Source organism: Sylvia atricapilla, chromosome 2, assembly GCF_009819655.1.
Source record: "Sylvia atricapilla isolate bSylAtr1 chromosome 2, bSylAtr1.pri, whole genome shotgun sequence".
NCBI lineage: Eukaryota > Metazoa > Chordata > Aves > Passeriformes > Sylviidae > Sylvia > Sylvia atricapilla.
Window position 1 is genome coordinate 17,039,507 of NC_089141.1, and position 19,431 is coordinate 17,058,937.

The 19,431-nt window shown below is 35.7% G+C and overlaps 1 protein-coding gene across 1 annotated transcript in view; it reads right to left on the minus strand.

The window, feature by feature from the left end:
- Positions 1 to 19,431, minus strand: part of GBE1 (1,4-alpha-glucan branching enzyme 1) — a 137,868-nt gene that overhangs the window by 27,155 nt on the left and 91,282 nt on the right. The window contains 2 exon segments of the mRNA XM_066338342.1: positions 15,037 to 15,208; positions 18,130 to 18,239. Of these exon segments, the coding sequence (XP_066194439.1) occupies positions 15,037 to 15,208; positions 18,130 to 18,239 (282 nt within the window).

The following is a 19,431-nucleotide window of genomic DNA, read 5'->3' on the forward strand; positions in this document are numbered from 1 at the left end:
AAACTCTTTCAAGTGGAAATAATTTCCTGGCTTTTCCTCTCACAATAAATTGATTCCTTATCTGGGAAGAAAATTAGCTTTGAAATACACTGATATTCCAGAGAACAAAACTGCTGCATTTTCTCTGCATTTCAAAAGCAGTTTCCTCAGTGAATGGTAAATAGTTATGTTGATATAAACTTGAAAGCAATTTTTCTAAGTCATGTTTATTTGTTTTAGCATATTTCAAAAATCCTAACATAATGTTCTTATGGTGACAGCATAATCTTTTGCAACACCTCTTCTCATTAGATTCAATCACAGAGGATGTCTTAAGGAAAGATTATTTGCATTGTTGGTGGGGGTTTTGTTTGTTTGTTGTTTTGGATTGTTTCTTTGTGGAAATGAGTAGAGAAATTTTCAAGTTTAGGGCTCTTTTCAGAAAGAACAGTTAGAGATCAGGAGTTAGGGTCTCTGGTATTTTGTCATGTTAAAAAAAGGGCAGGTTTTAAGAAGAGACTCATCTGCCTGATAATCAACTAAACTACTTTTGACTATTGGTCTGTATATTGAAGTCAATTGTTCTTGAACAGAAAACGCATGGTATAAATGGAAATGCCTTGTCTGTAAATGAGATCTACTAATGAAGGTGCACAGAAGGGGCGTACGAATGAGAGAAACCTGTGCTGATGTAATTCTGACCTGTTCAAGGCAGTAATTGCCCTGGTCTTCTCTCTCCCTCTGACTAGACTAGGGACCAAATCTCATACAGTTTTCAAATAGATATTCTGAACTTTTTGCAAGATATAATGCATCCATCAGACTGCACTTGAAGAACATAAAAAATTAGAATTCATTTAGAATCATTGAGATGTGCTGCTTCCATAAAAACACTTAGTCTTGGAATGCTCACTGCATCAGATGTTAATATGTAGCATAGACTTGCAACTGCTTTATGTGGACATTATGCATGCACATCTTATAAGAATGGAAGTGTCATAAAATGTGTTTTTTAAGCATGTTAAACCTGATCCTTGAGCCATCTTAGGTCACATCTCTGAGTATAAGAACAAAAAAGGAAAATTAAAGTATAATAGCAATATAATGCTCCTAATATTGTTAAAATCCTTTTACAGCTGTTTAGAACACCAGAAGAGGATAAAGAAAGGCTGTAATTAAGAACCAGCTTCTGAAGAGCATCACCTTCTAATACTAATCTACAATTAGTTATACCAGATTAATTGCTGGTCTTCCAGTATGGGTGGGCATGTGGAGACTGACTACAGTGCAGGCTGCGGCAGACCTTTACAAATATCCAGATGGCCAAATGGGCTGGATTCACAATGGAAAGATAGTCTTGACTCAACTGTACATTAACCAGTGTCAACACAACTGAGAAATGGGAAAAAGTGTGTGTGTGAAATATAAAGAAAAAAAACCCAAAACCACCAACAACAACAACAACAAAAAACACCAAACAAAGAAGCAAACACAACAACAACAAAAAAACCGACACACACCAAAACGAAAAACATAAAAAAAAAACAACAAAAAACAAAACCAGCAGGTTTTGAAAGCTGAAGCAAAATCATTGGTCAGATAAAGACACAACTTTAAGGAACTAGTACTGATGGCGCCTTTGCTGCAAGCAGCAGGCGAATTATAAAATAGTCACCAAAACCTACAGAAACTGAGCACAGTTATGCAGGAAGGTTTTCATAATTTTTTGTTTTGTCGTTGTTTCTTTTCGTTGTTGTTTTTTGTCATTGTTGGTTTTGTTATGTAAGGAGACAGGAAAGAAGAAATCTCATGATGCTGAGAAAACAGTTGTTTGTTGAAATTTAAAATGTAATACAGAGAGAAACTAGACTGTAATTGAATGTTATCACAGCCTTTCAAAAAGCAGTTGTGGCCATAAAAGCCCTTTCTGCATGTTTAGTTACCTTCACATTTTCCTTCCCTTGTACCTCTGAAGAGGACATGCCTTAAAATCAGCCTGAAGAGACATCAGTAGGGCCACAATACGCCCTGATTTAGGGGCATGATTCCACTCCCCTTCCTTCAGGTAATCATTCTCACCTCAGCCAGAGAGACTAGAGAAAAGATTATGGACATTTGCTCCCTAAGGGCAGGTCATTTAATAAAGAGATTTTAAGAGGTACTCAGAGTATCATCAGGCAGAGCTTCTGCCAATTTTTGATTTGCTCTTCCACTTTTCAGGGTTTAGTACAGAAAATTTTTCAAATAGCTGGGAAATCCAGGGCCCACTAACACACTCCATTTACTGATGAGGGACACATTACATAAATAACTCCAGGCACACATCAACCCATACATTAAGAGCTCTGGTATGGGGCATTTCACTGGAAAGTGATCCTCTGGTTTTCCTGAATGTCCCTGTGGTGCCGGTGGGAGGAAAAGCTGAATTTTGGATGGTGTGTTCTGGTGGCAACTGGATCACTCTGAACAAATGTCTTTATAGACAAAAATGCTAACTTTTGCCCAGAGTAATTCCCATGAGAAAAGAAAGTATCATGAAGTCACATTAGTTATCTGTCTTCAAGCATAATTTTTTTAATAACTTTAAAAGAGGTTAGGAAAGAAGTAAATACTTGTAAAAGAGTGGTCTAGAACTGTGAATCTTTGAGATTTAACTTCTAAGAAAAAGAGGTTCACCATTAGCCATCCCCTCTGTTCCTTCCATTATCTCCTGCCTCTTTCTTTGTAGAGGACAGAAAACTCGTCTGGCTTTGAAATCCAACAATTTGCTATATACACAGAGGCAAATATGACAGTATTCATCTTATGCTCAAAACATATTCAAATTAGTGCCAAGACGTGAATCAGCTGAAGGCATAACAAAGCTGTGAGCCTTTCAAAACATAACTAGCCAAAAAAAATTCAGATTTTTCTTGTGACACCAAGTTGATGGACAGAAAATAAATTTATACTGATAAATGAGAATCAGAGCAGAAATTATTCCCAGATGACATTAAAGATGGCTGTTTAAATGGCAATAAAAATTTGTTTCTCAGTTTTGAAATAAATACCTCTTAACTAGTGTACAAAGTAGTAAAAGAGATCTCATTTAGCTACCCACTTGTAATTTTTTCCTGGATCAACTTTTTACTAAAAACATACGCTCATATGAATTGCGCCTTTCCCTACCCCAAAGTTTCACATAACTGCTGGAATTAATTCTGTATGCACGCATTCATTTAAAAAAAAGTATTTCCAAAAAGAATGTGTTTCAATTCACTGAAATATGAATGCATTTAAAGTACTACACTTCATGCTGTCATTGCACTGCACACAAAGAAGAGATACAGCTTTTTTAGGAGCCAAGATGAAAATATACTGCACATAATGCTTTTTGTGCCTTTAAGACAAAACTACTCTGTCAAGGGAAAAAGTAAACTTTGATCTCAGAAAAAAAAACCCCAAACCTGCTTCCATGTCTGAAAAGTGTTGTTACAACTGTTTGAGGAAAGCCAAATATATACAAACACTAATATGATTTCTCCTCTCCCCCTCCAGCAATGCTGTATGGAAATTCAAAATGACAAAAGCAAAACACAAAACCCAGACAAGAAACCATTAGAGATTACTTGCACAAAGACATTTTGAATTGGACATACGAAATTCCTCAGTAATGTTTTTTTGTTCCTTTGTAGGTTTTTTCTTTAAAAAAAATAAACTTGTTCAAGTGATAAATACTTTTCATGGATCATCTATAAAAAAGGGGAGAAGAATCCTCTGAAACACATAAAATTACACCTTTATCTGCAAAAAATATTTGCCAATGTCATTACTCATTTTGTTTTGTTCCATTTCATTCCTTTACACAGCCACATTATGGTGGTAGCTTATTTCAATATTTGTTTTCTTATTTAGATCTTAATGGGAACATTTTATTGTCAGAAAACAACACATCCTTTGAAAGCCTGATACGTCATGGTAACAGCAGGAGGGAAGAAAAGAGACAGGGCTCCAACAGGAGCCTGGTAAAAACTTCTCATGCCCCTGAGCCCAGCCTCACAGTGTCTCAGACGTGGATAATATCACCCCTTTATGAACTGGGAAATGAAAAAAAACCCCATAAATCAAAAGTTACTGAGAGAATATAACCTGTACACAGCACCTTTATTAAGAGAAATTTTATTAATTTCTACAAGCCTCTTCCTGTATTTCAGTTTGCAGAGGAGAGCAATGGATTTAGTTCTGTATTCTTATGTGCAGTGTACAAAGCAAGCAATAGCCTTCCATTAAAAAACAGTCTTTCTGGCTTACAAATATAAAAGCTACTAGTAAATACAAAAAGAGACTTTGACAATTTATCTGAAAACTTCAACTATGTCTAGGCTGAATCTGCAAAATGAAAACTATTTTAAATGAAGATACTCCCTGGTTCATATTGAATTAGGACACACCTTTCCAATCCAAGTAGGAAAGCAGGATATTAATAAATAGCTTACTGTGTTTCTTAGATTACAGACAGAACTGTAATAAGCTTAGTACAACATTGATTTTTCTTTCTGTTTTCTTTTTTTTTTTTTTTCTCCTCCTTCCAAACAGAACAATACATTTCACATACTGATGAAATTTGAAAAAATAAGGGAAGTTTTCTTAACATCTATTGAAATTAATATGTCAATAGTCTGGCATGCTAATCAGCCTGTGGGCTTTGAACAGTCATAGAATCATTAGGTTGTCTGCAAAGTCCGCCACTAAACCACATCCTCAACATCTTATAAACACCTCTAGGGATGGTGACTCTAGCACTTCCCTTGGCAGTCTGTTCTAGTATCTGACCACCCTTTCAGTAAAGAAATTTCTTAATACTCAATCCAAATTTTCACTTGACAAAATTTGACAGCATTTCTTCTTATCCTATCGCTTGTTACGTGGTAGAAGAGACCAACTTCCACCTGGCTACAACCTCCTCTCAGATAGTTATAGAGTGATAAGGTCACCTCTAAGCCTCCTTTTCTCCTGGCTAAACAAAATGTATTGAAAAATATAGAGTTTTAAAGAATTAACTATTCACATATTCATGAAAAATACATAAAAGCTCTTTAGGTATAGCTAAACAGTACACAAGGAGGAAAAAAGTATAGTAACACAAGTGAAGACATAGAAAACAGAATATACATTCACATGGTATTTTGGTGTCTATAAATAACTAGCACTTGGACTGCGTTAGCTTAGATAAAAAAATGTGGAAGTCCAACCATGTTCAGACTTCTGCACTTTTCCCTTCCAGCAATATTATGCACAATTCATGACTTGCTCAAATGGTGGCAGCCATTAGGAACTACAATATATAACCAATCATGCAAACAAACAAACAAGAGCAGCTCAGTTTGAACCAAGTTATTTGTTTGCTTTTAGGAGCTCAAGATACATAGTGGAAAAGAATGCTGCCAATCCAACAGTGTATGTTAACAGAGGGTAATGTTTTCCAACAGATAGCTTTTTTCCCCCCATTTATATTTTGAAATAAAACCATACATTGCCCCATTATGAAGATAAAGGTTGTGAGCTTAAGCTGTAAGAAGAGCTGACCTGTAATACAACCACCCAGATGATCCAGGCTTTCCTGCAGTATTTCGTATTAACAGTTAGCTGGATTAAAAAGAAAAAAGAAATAGGGAGGATTGTTTCATAGTCTACTGATTGACTCTTAAATCAAGAGTGAGTGTATTACTAGATTGCTTTTAAATAATCTCTCAAAAAATCCCTCTTGAGAAGATATTCTATGAAAATACCTTGCTTGCAGGACTTGCTCTGAATTTCATAAAACATCTGAATACTTATCCCAAGAGAGTAAAAGTTTTAAGCTTCTGGCTGTAAAAAGACTGCACTAGTAATTTTGGCTTTGTGAATAATCCAGTTCTCCTTGAGACATTAGTCACTTGTCCTGTGACTCCTTCTGCCCTGCACTTTTATGCAGCAGATTAAGACAGAAGTAGTGGTTTATATTCAACAAGGCCTCCTCAAAAGGTACCCGTACTATTTGGAAAAGAAAAAAAAATCTAACAAAACCTCCAAAACAATCCTCCTCCAACAAATTCATTTTATTTTCTGACAAAAATAATTTTGTTGCGTTGATAAACTCCCTTTCTAATTTACTCCACTTTAAATTCCACCAGTGTTTAGATCAGACACTACTAAGAAATCTTTTCCTGTGTAAGTGGTGAGACAATGGAGAAGTTGCCCAGAGAAGCTGTGGCTTCTCCATCCCTGGAATTGTCCCAGGCCAGGCTGGATGGGGCTCTGACCAACCTGGTCTAGTGGAAAGTGTCCTAGGATGGTTGGGACTAGATAACATTTAAGATGATCTTTTGGTTGTTTCCCTTCCAACCCAAAACATTCTACAATTCTATGGAATTTCATATTGAAGATCTCAAAAGACACCTGAGAAAGAACAGGTCAAAATTTATAAAAGATGTTCTCATGCTAATATGCTTTACTCTGCAGACTTTACCACTCCTCAGGAAAAATAGAAAACACCCTGTCTCTTGAAAATCAAAGTAAATTTAACTACAATGTTGTTCAAATTCTTATTCTAGCAAATTCCTGTGTATGTGAGATTGATGGCCTCAAAAAATTAGGACAAGGAGAAGATTCTAAGCTAATAACAACTTGTGAAAATAAGCTCTTGAACACATAAAGATGTTTTTTTTTTTTATTCCAATGTCATCATAAAGTGTTATCTCAGCTTAAGCTACATTTATTTGGGGAATTAATGATAACTACTGAGATGAACTCATTTCAAATTACCTCAACTGCACGCATTAAAATTCAAATTGGAATACATGCCTAAGGATTCCTTATTCAGACTTTACAAATACAAAATGTCACCTGCACAGTCACATCTCAAACCACCAATTCCTTACTGAGTAACACGTGGGGTTTAATTCTGTTTGGCTCTGCGTAGCCCAGAGAAACCAGCCTGAGAAAGAGCAGCGTGCCACCAAAGGCAGGCTTGTCATTACCAGACCCCTCTGCATGCCCCTAGACCAGCTCACTAGAGCCTGATGTTGCTAAATTACTTGATTTGGATCACCTTTCTCTACCTCTTTAAAAGCCAACATACTAAGTATAATCAGGAAATTTTTTTTTTCCTCTTTGGTAGGATGGCTTTGGAGAAAATAGTTCCGTTTTTCTCTCAGCCCTTTCCAGACTAGTGAGCTCAGAAAAGACTGCAGAAAGTAGAAGTAAAACACAGCTGGGTGCGGTAAGAGGCTACTGCTGCTTCTTTTCAGCATTAGGGGACTCAGAAATAAGTAACTCAAAACAAATACTGATAAATTATCAGCATCAAAATTGCATGAAACACAGTGAGCAGCAGGGAGAAAAGACAAAAGCTTTAACATCCACATCATATTTACCCCTGCTTGAATGGACATGCTTGCCCTTTCTTCCTTCTCCTAGAACACAAAGTTCTTGCACAGATTTAGTTTTTATCAGGCAGATCTTTTCTGCAGACACCTGGCATCCAGGAAATGAGTGACCTTCTGCAATAAGCATTTCATTAGTGACACTGAGAAACTCAGAAATCAACTTTGCTCTGTGACATGGCAGAGGCCAAGTTCATCATGAAAACTATATATTATTACATTAACTTATTAAAGATGGTGCAATAGAGGGAAACTCCCCCCAAAAGTCTACTTTCTCTCAGAAAGGTAAATTATAATGGAAACCTGAATGCTGGACTTTACTTTTATCTATAAATCAACTTAATATTTACTTGAAAATCTGAAAATATTTTTTAAATTTCCTTTCAGCTTTGCATTTTGTCTTTCAGCATGGAGCACTAGAAACAGAAGTCTGAGCAAAATCATCTCAAAAAGGCATTTTACGTACCTTACAATGTGAAGGCTCTTCTGAAGCACTAATGATTAACAAATTGTTCATATATTGAACCAAGCTTTAAGAAGCTTTTAAAGTCACTGTAAGATGTGACAGTTTAAAGCACCTCTATTGTATATAAACAGAAGATATTCAAAGCATTTGGTGTAAATCAAAATTAACCATAGCAAAGGAAGTGTAAGATGGCCATGTGCAATTGCTTAAACAATGAATCACATGCAAAGAAATGTTTATGCATACATAGATAGAAAAATTTGCATATACAGATATAAAAATGTTTCTATATATTATCAAATTTAAAACAAAACAACTTAGCATAGTTTTATCCTATCATGCAAAAATAGTCTGTCTTTTACTCAAACCTTAATTTTGGACAACATCTGATGTTTAATCAAAACAGATTCTTATGTACAAAACTGTGTTTTGTACACGCAGAAGTTGTGCATTTGTGTTATGCACAACTCCTAAGAAATTTAAGATGCATTTTTAAGACAGAGCTTTTATTATGGTGCTTACATTCTGAATTAAGAAAACTATAAAATCTAAAAGTGAGGTAGAACTGTTGATTTTAAACTTATTGGAACTTAAGGTCAGGAGAATGAAAACAAAATATAATTTAGTCTTTGCTATTTTTTTCCGTAAAAGACGGCTAAGTAAAAACTAATCAATTTCATATGTAAATATTTAATTATAATTTATTGTAAAGAAATTCTGACTCTTATAGCTGTGGAGAGAAAAATAACAAACAACTACAACAGGAGAGAATAACAGTCATGTCCTGTTGAGTCAGAAATCCAGGTGTGAAAAAAGCTTTTCATAATGATATGAGTTTGTCATAATTTCTGTAATAAATTACATTTTTTAACAACTGAAAAGAAAAATTCCTATAAAAACCTGTGCTGAAAGTTATAGTACATAGTACAGTTATAATATATAGTGCAGAGTTATATAAAATTATAATATATAGAGGCCTGTTTCTGTGTTCTTCAAAACAACAATAAATAAAACAACAATAAAGCAAAAATGAAGGCTGTCATACAAACAGAAACAGAACTTTGTAACTCTAATAATGTAAAGATGTATTTTGCAACCTTGTTCATATTCTTTAATAAACCCTCACATCACATCAAGTATTATATCAGCAGAGGTGCTGCATGCACTCACACACTGATAGTGGAGGTGTCACAAGTCTGAGCTGTGAGCTGTACAAATCATACAGTAGCAAGGCAATGGACGGAGCCCTGGGAACAAAGCTTGAGACACTAACAGAAGTTCCAACAACAGTATCCCATGGTTAAATGATGCTACTAAGCACAATGATAAAAAAAATAAAATAGCAGTCCCATCCTTAAAAAAAAAAAAACCAACACCTTGTAACTGATGTACTATGTCAGAATGCCTTGGTAAGTCTTCACTGGTAACACAGTCATTGCCAATACCCAGCAGATGTGGGTACAAACTAAGAAAACATCAGCATTACTTTGAGAGAAAAAGTGCCATTCATGTCAGATACCTTGATTAAGATTATTCTCTCCACAATCCTGGAAAATCCCACCTGGATTTCACTTCATGACCACAGCTGCAGCAACTGCTGGTTCTCAAGCAGTTCTGAGGATGCTGCAGACTATGAAGGTTTCTGCCTTGAGAGGTCAAAGTGTGGACATGAATGCACCACCACATATAGATTGTCAGCAGCAGCAATCTTATTCATGCATGTAAACAACATACACACATGTATAGTGCCTTATTTCCTACACTTTCAAGGAGGATGTACAACCAACCCTCACAACAGATTCCTAATATTTGGACATATTTAATTTAATTAAGAGATGTGGGATAAGACAGGTCTGTTTGTGATCTACTTCTAAATCATGAGACAGTCTCTCTCTTTAATTGTTTTTCTCCCAGTCAGTCTAATGTGTTTTGAGCAAGTGTGGAAATGAAGCTTGCTTTAATCAACTCTAAATGAATAAATATTAACAGTTTGCACCTCTAGACCTTGCAGAAGAGACTGTCAAAGTGATTTATGATGCCTAACATAGAAGTTTGGATTCTTCCCACTGCCCAACCCAGGCTGTGAGTGGAGTTGCATATGGGGTATTATGCAACAAAGTTGTAGGTGGTCTATCACTAAGTGTCTGAGAAACTGTAGGCGAGATTTCAGATCACACCCTTGTTTTCTACTTTAAAGTGAACATAATTGTTTTCTGTCAGGCTGCCATGGAATTAAAGCCCTGCTAGAACTGGCAGCACATTTGTCACCTATCCTAGGCAAGCATATTAAAAAGGATGACTTCAAACTACCTCTCCTAAAGCTGCAGTCTGTACCAAGTGAGCACTTCAAGGTTGCTTATCAAGAGGAGGCAACTGAAGTGAGCGAGTTTGGAGAGCACATGCTGTCCCAAGGCCACTTTTCAGATGATGGTCAAAAAAGTCACCCTGTAACCAGTGCTCAGATGTAAGAAGCATAAGAAAGTGAACAGAAAAAAAATATGAAAATGTAAAATGCCAAAGAGAACCAAACTCCTCTAGGTTTAAGCTAAATACCCTTACTCTTGATACAATTCCTTTTTCATCTAGAATAGATAGCAATAAAAATAGCAGTTCAGATTCTGTTTAAAGTAACATTCCCATTTATATTGTCAGTTATGCTGCACCATTTTTATTTCAGGTTTTTAATTAATATTATTTAAAAAATGGTACACACCTTTCTCACATTGATATTGGTGCTATTCATACAGTTTTTGTACCATTCCTTTTCTAGCTTGTCAATATTTTTTCAAGAGCTTGATGTTATGAAATTCCTTAGTTTAAAAGCAAATAACTAGAAAAAAAAAATCTAATTTTCTCTCTCTAAAATACTCTGAGGATTAGATGATGCATAGCATTTTACTCTCAAGGGCAAAAAACAAACAAGGTCTTATCACAAGAAACCTTTTTGGTGCATTCAAAAAAAAAAAAAACCTCTAGGACAAGAGAAGGTGGATAAAACTGCTGTGTAAATGAACTAACAAGTGGGAAAGAGGAAATTTAACAGACAAATTGATAGTAGTGAAACAGGAGAAGGTCAACCCAAACAATAACATCATCAGTCAACGCTCATGATTGTAAAAAATGTTCTAGTTACTTCAAATAACTTCTTAAATACATCTAGATAGATAGATAGATATAGTCTCAAAATTTTTTTTTCAGGGAGTGAGACGTGGTCTCTGGAGTCTTAATTAAGGGTTGTTTTAGTATGGGAGAGTAATAAAAAATAGTGCTAGAGGTTCATGTTGGAACTAATCTCCATTTAAATCAATACCGTTGAGCTTAAGCCAATATCAAACAACAACAACAACAACAACAACAACAAAAAAGAACCAAGGAAACGATTGTTAGCAAGATGAAAAGCCAGACCCTACAGTGGCATAAAACAGTAAGTACTTGTGCTAGGAAGGATCTCAAGGACCCAAAATGCTATTTAAGGCCCTTTGGGTATGTATGTTCAGGGCAATAAAACAACTACCCTTGCTTGTCCAAATCTAGAGACATGGATGTATCTTGCAAGAGAAGGAGGGACCATGGAAACAAATCCACTGAAGAAGTGGCACAGTTTTTTTACAAGTCTTGCAGAGTTTCTCGAAGTGCAGGGCACACACAATAAATAAGAAAATACAAAAGGAATATTTAAAGGACAACATTTACCGTCATCTTCAGCTTGTCTTCAGGGGTAGAATGAGAAATGAAGCAAAAAGAAAATGCAAGGATGTAGAGACAGAACAGTTTTGTAGTGGTAAATTCAAGTATTATTTTCAGGAAATATGTGTGAGTCTTTACACTGAAGTTAAACACTGCTGGGTAACAACAGTGGTATCTTTATTTTCAAGCTGAGATCAAAAGATTCCTGTAATACTCTAGAAGTCTTGCAACGACTTCTATTAGTCCTTGTTTAGCGCTTGAGAAATTATGCTTAATCTCAATCTCTTATTTGTAGGGGACTAATATTAACAATTAGAAACTTTAGTTGGATACAAGCTTTTTATTTTGGATTTGTTTTCAAATCCTGATATTAGGGAGGCCAGAGATCTATGCCCTAAATATTTTTTGCATATACTTTTCTGGTTTTAAGTTAATTAGATGTGTATGGTACTTCAATATCACTGTAACTACAAACAGTAATACTCGAGTAGGGAGAGTGAGTTTTTTCTTGTTATTTACAATGAAAAAGCCTACTTTCACTATTTGATACACACATTGTAACTGCTTGAGCCTGTGTCATTAAAGTTGAGATATTCAAATGTTCATTGCCTATGTCAAGGACTTCACAGAAAATTAGCAAAGAAAGAAACCCCTTAAGAAGTCCATGTTCTCCTAACTAAAGCATTGTGCAGAAGAACCTGCAGAGGAATTTTTGTGACTTCCTAAAATTCTGTGACACCTTCTGACTCATAACTAGCCTGTCTCAGTATTAAAATCTGTCTGAAACAGGAGCTGGGTAGCACAAACTACAGCTACATTGGGATGCTCTGAAAGATGAGAGTTGAGACACAGCAAAAGTTTCAAAACAATTGTCACTATTTTACTATTACTATGAAACAAACTGGCCTTCCAGAGAGTGCATTCACTGCTGCAGGACACTTATCATTGTTATTCTCATTTTCAGCCAAGCATATGGAGTTTTTCCCTTCCTAGGTGAAGTCTTCCATACCAGATGCACACACGAAGCCCAAGAGATCTCCTGGAAAGCTGCACATAAAACTAAAACACAGACTGGAGTAAAAGAATGCTTCCAAAGGTTTTTATCACAAGGGAATCAATTTACTGAAACGACAGAACTTTCCTGTTCACATTTAAGTTTGCATACAATACAACTGCCAGCACTGGGATATAAGCAAGTGGGAAGAAATAGCCTCCAGTTAAAATTAAACACCCAGATACGTGAAAATAAGAATAACAACTTCCAGGATTCTTGCAGTACTTTCTTAGAGACACATGTAAGAAGGACAGAGAACCATCCAGTGTGAAAAGCGAGAAAGATGAGAAAAAGCCACAAGCAGTGTTTGATGCACAACTTCTGTCAGCAGGATTCTGCTTGCAAGTATGGATCTCAAACAATGCCCCAACATGTGTGTAATCAAATATGATTCCACATCTTCAAAGAGAAATTACAGGATACATTTGAGAATACAGATTTCCACTCCTGACACAACATTTTTTATGTGAGGTTGTTTTTCCTGAAGGTGAACTAAGCATTTAGAAAGCAGGATGTTTCTTCGCTGGGCTTTCAGAGACAGAAAATAGAAGATTCTTAATGGAAGGACCTAGGGAAGCACAGAGGCACCTGGAATGCCTTCTCCAAGTGTTGCGAAAAAAGATTTGCACTCCCTCCCCCACCCTACAGGAGGCTTCTCTTTCTTACCTTTGGCATTCACACAAACCTGCAAGTTAAAGAACTCATTTGTCACTGTATTTATTTAATTAGATATCATGCTGCAACATGCATTTTAAGTTCACAGGACTGCCAGCATTCTGAATTTATATGTTTTCTCCAACTGTTATTATAATCTTTTCAACTTTTTGCATATAGCAAACTATAATGTAGTTACTGAACCATTTGCAGTACTCAGAGATACCCAATATTAATTGCTCAATCAGCCAGCAGTGACACACTGGATTTAACATGCCATATTGCATTACTGATTATATTTCTAATCTTACTGAGTCAATCTGGAGCAAAGACACCTGCAGTTTGGCTGGAGCATTTAGTAAACACCTGTTTCCTAAATACCTGTTACTGCTGTAGTATCACTAGTTTGAATGGAAGCATACACCTCACACCTTGAACATTTTGGTGCCTGATTGCACACTTCATAAATATTTATTTCATTAAGTCTTCTTCACTCCCGAGGAATAAAAAAAGTAAAAACAAGAAAAACAACAACAAAAAAACCCCAAAAAAAAACCCTTGCATTTTATTGGAAATAATAGTTTTACTAGTATTTAATATAGTGAATTTGTTCTGTATTGAAATAGTTTCAATTCTTTTAAGAAAATCAACACAGTATTTTATGAGTTTTCTCCTAATATAAAGAAAGAGAATATGTACCAGTACAGGCAAATTCAAATCCAGTGTCACCATTATCTAAACATTCCCCAGGTTTTTAATCAGAAAATATGATGTTAAATACATCATTAGGAAGAAGGGCAACATACATCAACAGTCCCCTTAAACTTTACATAACAAAACATTTAATCAGAAAAGAAGAAAATACTAAGCTAAATTTTCTGTAATTTTCAAGTGTTACATTATCAGAAAGCTGAGATGGCCATTTTGCAGCAGGCTTTCAGCCTTTTCGTTCCCCATGAGGTTATCACATAACATAAATGCCATACAGAACTTGTCAGACCACATCACAAAAACATTTACTGTAAAGTAAGAACTATTTTGCAAAGAAACTAAACAAATTAATGTGGCAAAGAACAGACAGCATAAATAGCTTTGGAATTTTTGACTTTTGAATTTTTGGACTTTTCACCTTTTAAGATGATTATATGAAATTGTAATTTGCTGATTAAATGAGACTAACAATTGAACTTTCTTGTAGCAACTGTGCTTAGGAAGTGACGGAACAGTTGTATTTTACAGTTATGGACCAGAAGAAAGTATCTCTAACTCCTACAATTCTGTGTATTGATAGCAGAATGCACATTCTGTGTCTGTGATTTGTCCTTGCCTACCTCACTAAGCACTAAGAAGCAATGAAATAGGTCAACTGATTCCAGGCTACTTCCCGACAATTAATAACTGAGATATGCCCAGAGCTATCTTTAGTAAATTCATTGTTACCTAAAAATTTAAGAGAGTGAAAGAATAGAGATGAAAATACAACCCAGCTGCATGAGACACAGCTCACCACCTGTCGAACTAGCAGAATAACAAATAAAATACTAGTCCGAGATGTAAGTTATTTTCTCTTACAGTTAGAAACCATCTTGATTTTATTTTCTTGTCTTATCATACATCTTACAGACAGAAAAACAGTGCATATTACCTATTGCAATAAATCTATAAAGCATTTAGCCTCCCAATTTCAGCTCTGTGATAATACTGTGGTTATAAGATGATGTCAGATCATTTTATTTCCCTGCCACGCGCTCTGTAGATGAGAAAATGAGAGACTTTTTCCTGAGATCACTTACCCATGAAGTTCAGATAGCTCTCTCCTCCGAGTGCATGAGTAATGAGACGAATCATTTTATGAAGCTGTATGCCACGATCGATAACGGGCGTCAGAGGCATGAGCACACTCATGTTTGTGTACATCTCTGCATCCATCAGGCGAAAGGCCAGGGTCTTATCACCAACCAGGGCCTGCAAACAGTTCAAAAACACACTGAAGAAAACCCTTCCCTTGGGTGGAAGAGAAGTGTTTCTACGTTCTGTTTTTTTAAGAAAACAGGCGGTCAGTATCGTGAGGACTTGCAAGATCACTGAGGAGCTCAAGTGCATGATCCAGTCCTTGTTCCTGAAGGAAACATACAGCCAATGATCACCAGGTCATGGTGACCTTTCATTCTGATCACTGCATTTGTACATTGTGTGATGTGCAATAAGGATCTGGTCTGCTGCCAAAAACAGAGGCAAGGATGTCCATGAGCTGAGCCTGGACTGGATGTCAGCCCCAGTTGTCTGCTGGCCCCTTGCAATTCTCCCCATCGTTACTGGGGCTCCTGGACTGAAGGGACTGAGTGCATTTGATAACAGACTAGCAGCTGCCTAACCCCTGGTCCTACATTTCATCTCACGGGATCAAACTGCAGAACTACTTCTAAGAACTTCATCTACAGATATCACATATTAGCATCAACTCAGTAAGTCACAACTGACCTACTATTTGGGAATTTTTACAGGAAACCCAGAAAATAAGAAAGTGAACATCTAAAGTAAAAGTTCCTGGAAGGTTAAAAAAAAAAAAAAAGGGTATAAACAAAATTCTGATTCAGACATGTAGAGTGAATATGAAGCATTCACTGATATCTAATCAATAACGGGTTGGTTTTCTGTGAATTCACACAAAAGAAAAAACTGAATTACTAACTTGTATTGTTGTTCACTGCTACTGGAGAAAGGCCACACAAATGCTACTCAATATATTAGTAGGCAGGTAGTGGAAAATATTTTGGAGCATTTATTTTTAAATAGCTGATTTCTGTTCAATCAGCCCAATTCTAGTTTTTCACTCTGAATGAAAATTTACAAAATTCCAGAGATACAGATGAATTGTAAACAGGTCTAGCTGAAAAGCACCATTATACTTTCATTTTCCAGCTGACAATATAACAGCCTATATATCAGATTATTCCCTTAAGTAAAAAAATACTCTATTTAAAGGGAAAAAAAATCTTGTGTGACAATGACAAGACTGAAGACTGCAATGAACAACTGTTTTCTGGACTCAGAATGTGGCATTTGTTAGTGCCATTTAATATCCCCTAATCTTTTCATTGGAAGAGCAGCTAAGTGTTTCCCTATTTATGCTTTCTGTGGCAGCTGTGATTTTATAAATGGATTTATTTCCACCTTCAATGATCTCTTTGCTAGCCCAAAGAATCATATTCTGCTTAGTTTTTTTCTTATGAAAATCAATCCACACCTGCTATTCCTCTCCACATATTTTTTTCCAGTTTGCTGTATATCCTTTAAGTACAGGACCAACCTGTCTCCAATTCTGAAGAGCACACAAACTAGCAAAGAGTGCAGTAGCATGCTGATTGTGCTCTTTGCTCTATTCCACTCATAATAATTCCAGGACTGCATCTGCTTTTTTGACAGCTATTAGCTTTGGAGTTGCTATTTTCACACTCTTCTTATAACCATGAGGCCTCGTATTCTGACTGGCAAACAGTCAGCTCATAGCCCATTACAATCTATGAGCAACCAGGACTGGTACCCTCACATGCACCACTTCAGGCATCTTCAGACTGAATTATATCTACACTTTTTGTTCCTCTATCCTACTTTTCACATATCAGCCTGATGCATGTCTAATCACTCACTTCATTTTAATTAAAAACAATGAGATTTTTTTCCCCTAAGTATGACATTCTGAACTGAAAATGCAAAGTGATACGGAAAAGAACTCAATTGCTAAAAATCAACATGAAATAAAAGAACAGCAACAGTAATGTTATATGTCATGCTTTAGGGTGAAGAATCAGCTTTGATGAAAGCAGCTTATCATAGAATAATGCACATTTCCAAGTAAATTCTGAAGTTCTTTATCAGGATCATGCATTAAATGAACACTGTAGCAAAACTCTGAGATTAGAATGTAAATAGGTACACAAAATGGATAAAATGAATGGTAAATTCAGAATGCTGTTTTTAAAAATATACAACTTGCTTTGGACATTTCTGTTGACATTTATTAGAGGAAGTACAGGAATGGAATATCAACCTCTATTATATAAAGAAAGGATGGGTTACTTAAATAAAACACCAATTTTAAATAAAAGGTTTAATTCTAAAATTATGTGTTTTCTGGCTATACAGAAACAAGGGTTTAAAAGATTGTGGGAGATGAGTGTTATCTAAACTCATCATTACTTTTTAATTTTTCCACACACAGGACTATTACAATTGCTGAGCTTTGAAACAAACTGTTGCAGAATATTTAATTTAGGTGTCAAAAGAAGATGTTTTCAATCCTTCCAGAGAGGAAAGACTTTCATGAAGGAAAAAGAAGTCACAAACAAATTTCTTAAATTGGCATATTGTTTATGCTTATCAGAACTAGTGTTCCAGTTTATTTAATGGAAACAGGATTTTCAAAAGCATGGATTACAACCTTACTATGTTCTATGGCAGGCAAAACAAGTTATGACTAATTTCTTCAAAACAAAACAAAAGTGAAAGCCAATATTAGCCATGCACTCCAGGGAGGATTCCTTTATTAAAATGAAGGATCACACAATAAAAACACAGTAAAACCAAAACGACAACGACAACAACAACAACAACAAAATACCCTTAAAAAACCCTAACAAAAAAAAACCCAAACAAACAAACAAAAAATCACTAGTCCAAATCTAAAGAGTTCTGAAATTCTTGCCATCCTCCTCAACTCCTTTCTCATTAAAAACAAACAAACAAAACATAAACCAACAAAACCCCAAAAAAACAAAACGCAAACTCATCCCTTCCCAAAAAAACCCCAAAACAAAAACAAATAAACACTAAACTTCTAAACAAGATCTTGACTTGGCTATGAACAAACCAACACCTGAAAATACCTGGTCATGACTCTCTGCATAAGCAATGTATTTTTCTTCATGCCGTCTGTTTGTTAACGTATGCACAATATTGCCCATATTCCAGTCTTCATCTTTCAGCTCCTTAATATCTACAGAAATAAAAAAAGAGATCACTCAGAAGTGTTTTAACTAAAAACATGTAACATTAGCTTGGCACAGAAATTTCCAATGGATTGTTTTGATTTGTTTTGGTGAGCTGTATTCTCATGCTCCCAAGTTTTGAAGTGATGAGCTTTCTCTGATAATCCAAAGAGTTGCTTTTTTCTTTTCAATTTTACCACATAAATATAATACCTAGCGTGCTTTGTTTATCCTCTACCTCCCTGCAGAAGCATGGACAACAGGTTTTGCCATTTACTATATGAATCCTCTGATACAGTGATTAATGTGATTGATAGGACCTGCAAGAGAGCACTGCACCAAAACTGAGGGAGAAATACGCGGGCACAGCCTACCTAGTTCACAATATCAGGAAATGCAAGCCTGGCATATGGGAGCTTCCAAATAAAGCTTAACCACTGGGCACTGTGGTGCTACTGCCTGATTTTTAGCAATTTAAGTTGAATCCATTAATAGGAATTTTCTGCCTCATATCACATTATTTCCTTCCTCTGCTAAATCTAGCTCAATCTCAGTGTTAGTTTGTTCTTTTTCTTTTTCTACACCACTTTGTAGAACTCCACTGATCACTGACTTAAATTCCTATACACAAATATATAGATGTAAAAATAGAAGTGATAAAAAGGCAGTAGCACCAAGATGGCAAATACCATGCGATAAAATTTACATTATAATTCTAACAGCCCATATAGTCCTAAAAAGTCTTTTTTTTTTTTTCCCTTTCTTTGTTGATTTTTTTTTTAAAAGTCTATAAATTCTCTGGCTCTGGACACATCGAGGTCCCTATGAAGCATCATATTACATATCACATCTATCTTGAATCTGAACTAGTATGACCATTGCTGTGACAGTCTATCATCCTGACTTTTACAGATTCCTCACAATTTGTTCATGGAATCTCTTGGAGATTCGTCAATTTTCAACTGACTTTGCTAAGTCTTTGCCAACTTTGACAAGTTGCCTAGAAAATTTCCTGTTAATGGGTATGAACTTAAAAACTGGAGAGAAATGAGAGTAAGCAGTCTAGGAAAGTATAATAACAACTGATAAACTGTTTATCTAAACTTCTCCCTTCCAATCATCTCAGCTTTATCATTCCCTTCAAGAAATGTGGTAACAAACTCTGGCATCACCTCTTTCCCCAACTCCACATCTTTACCG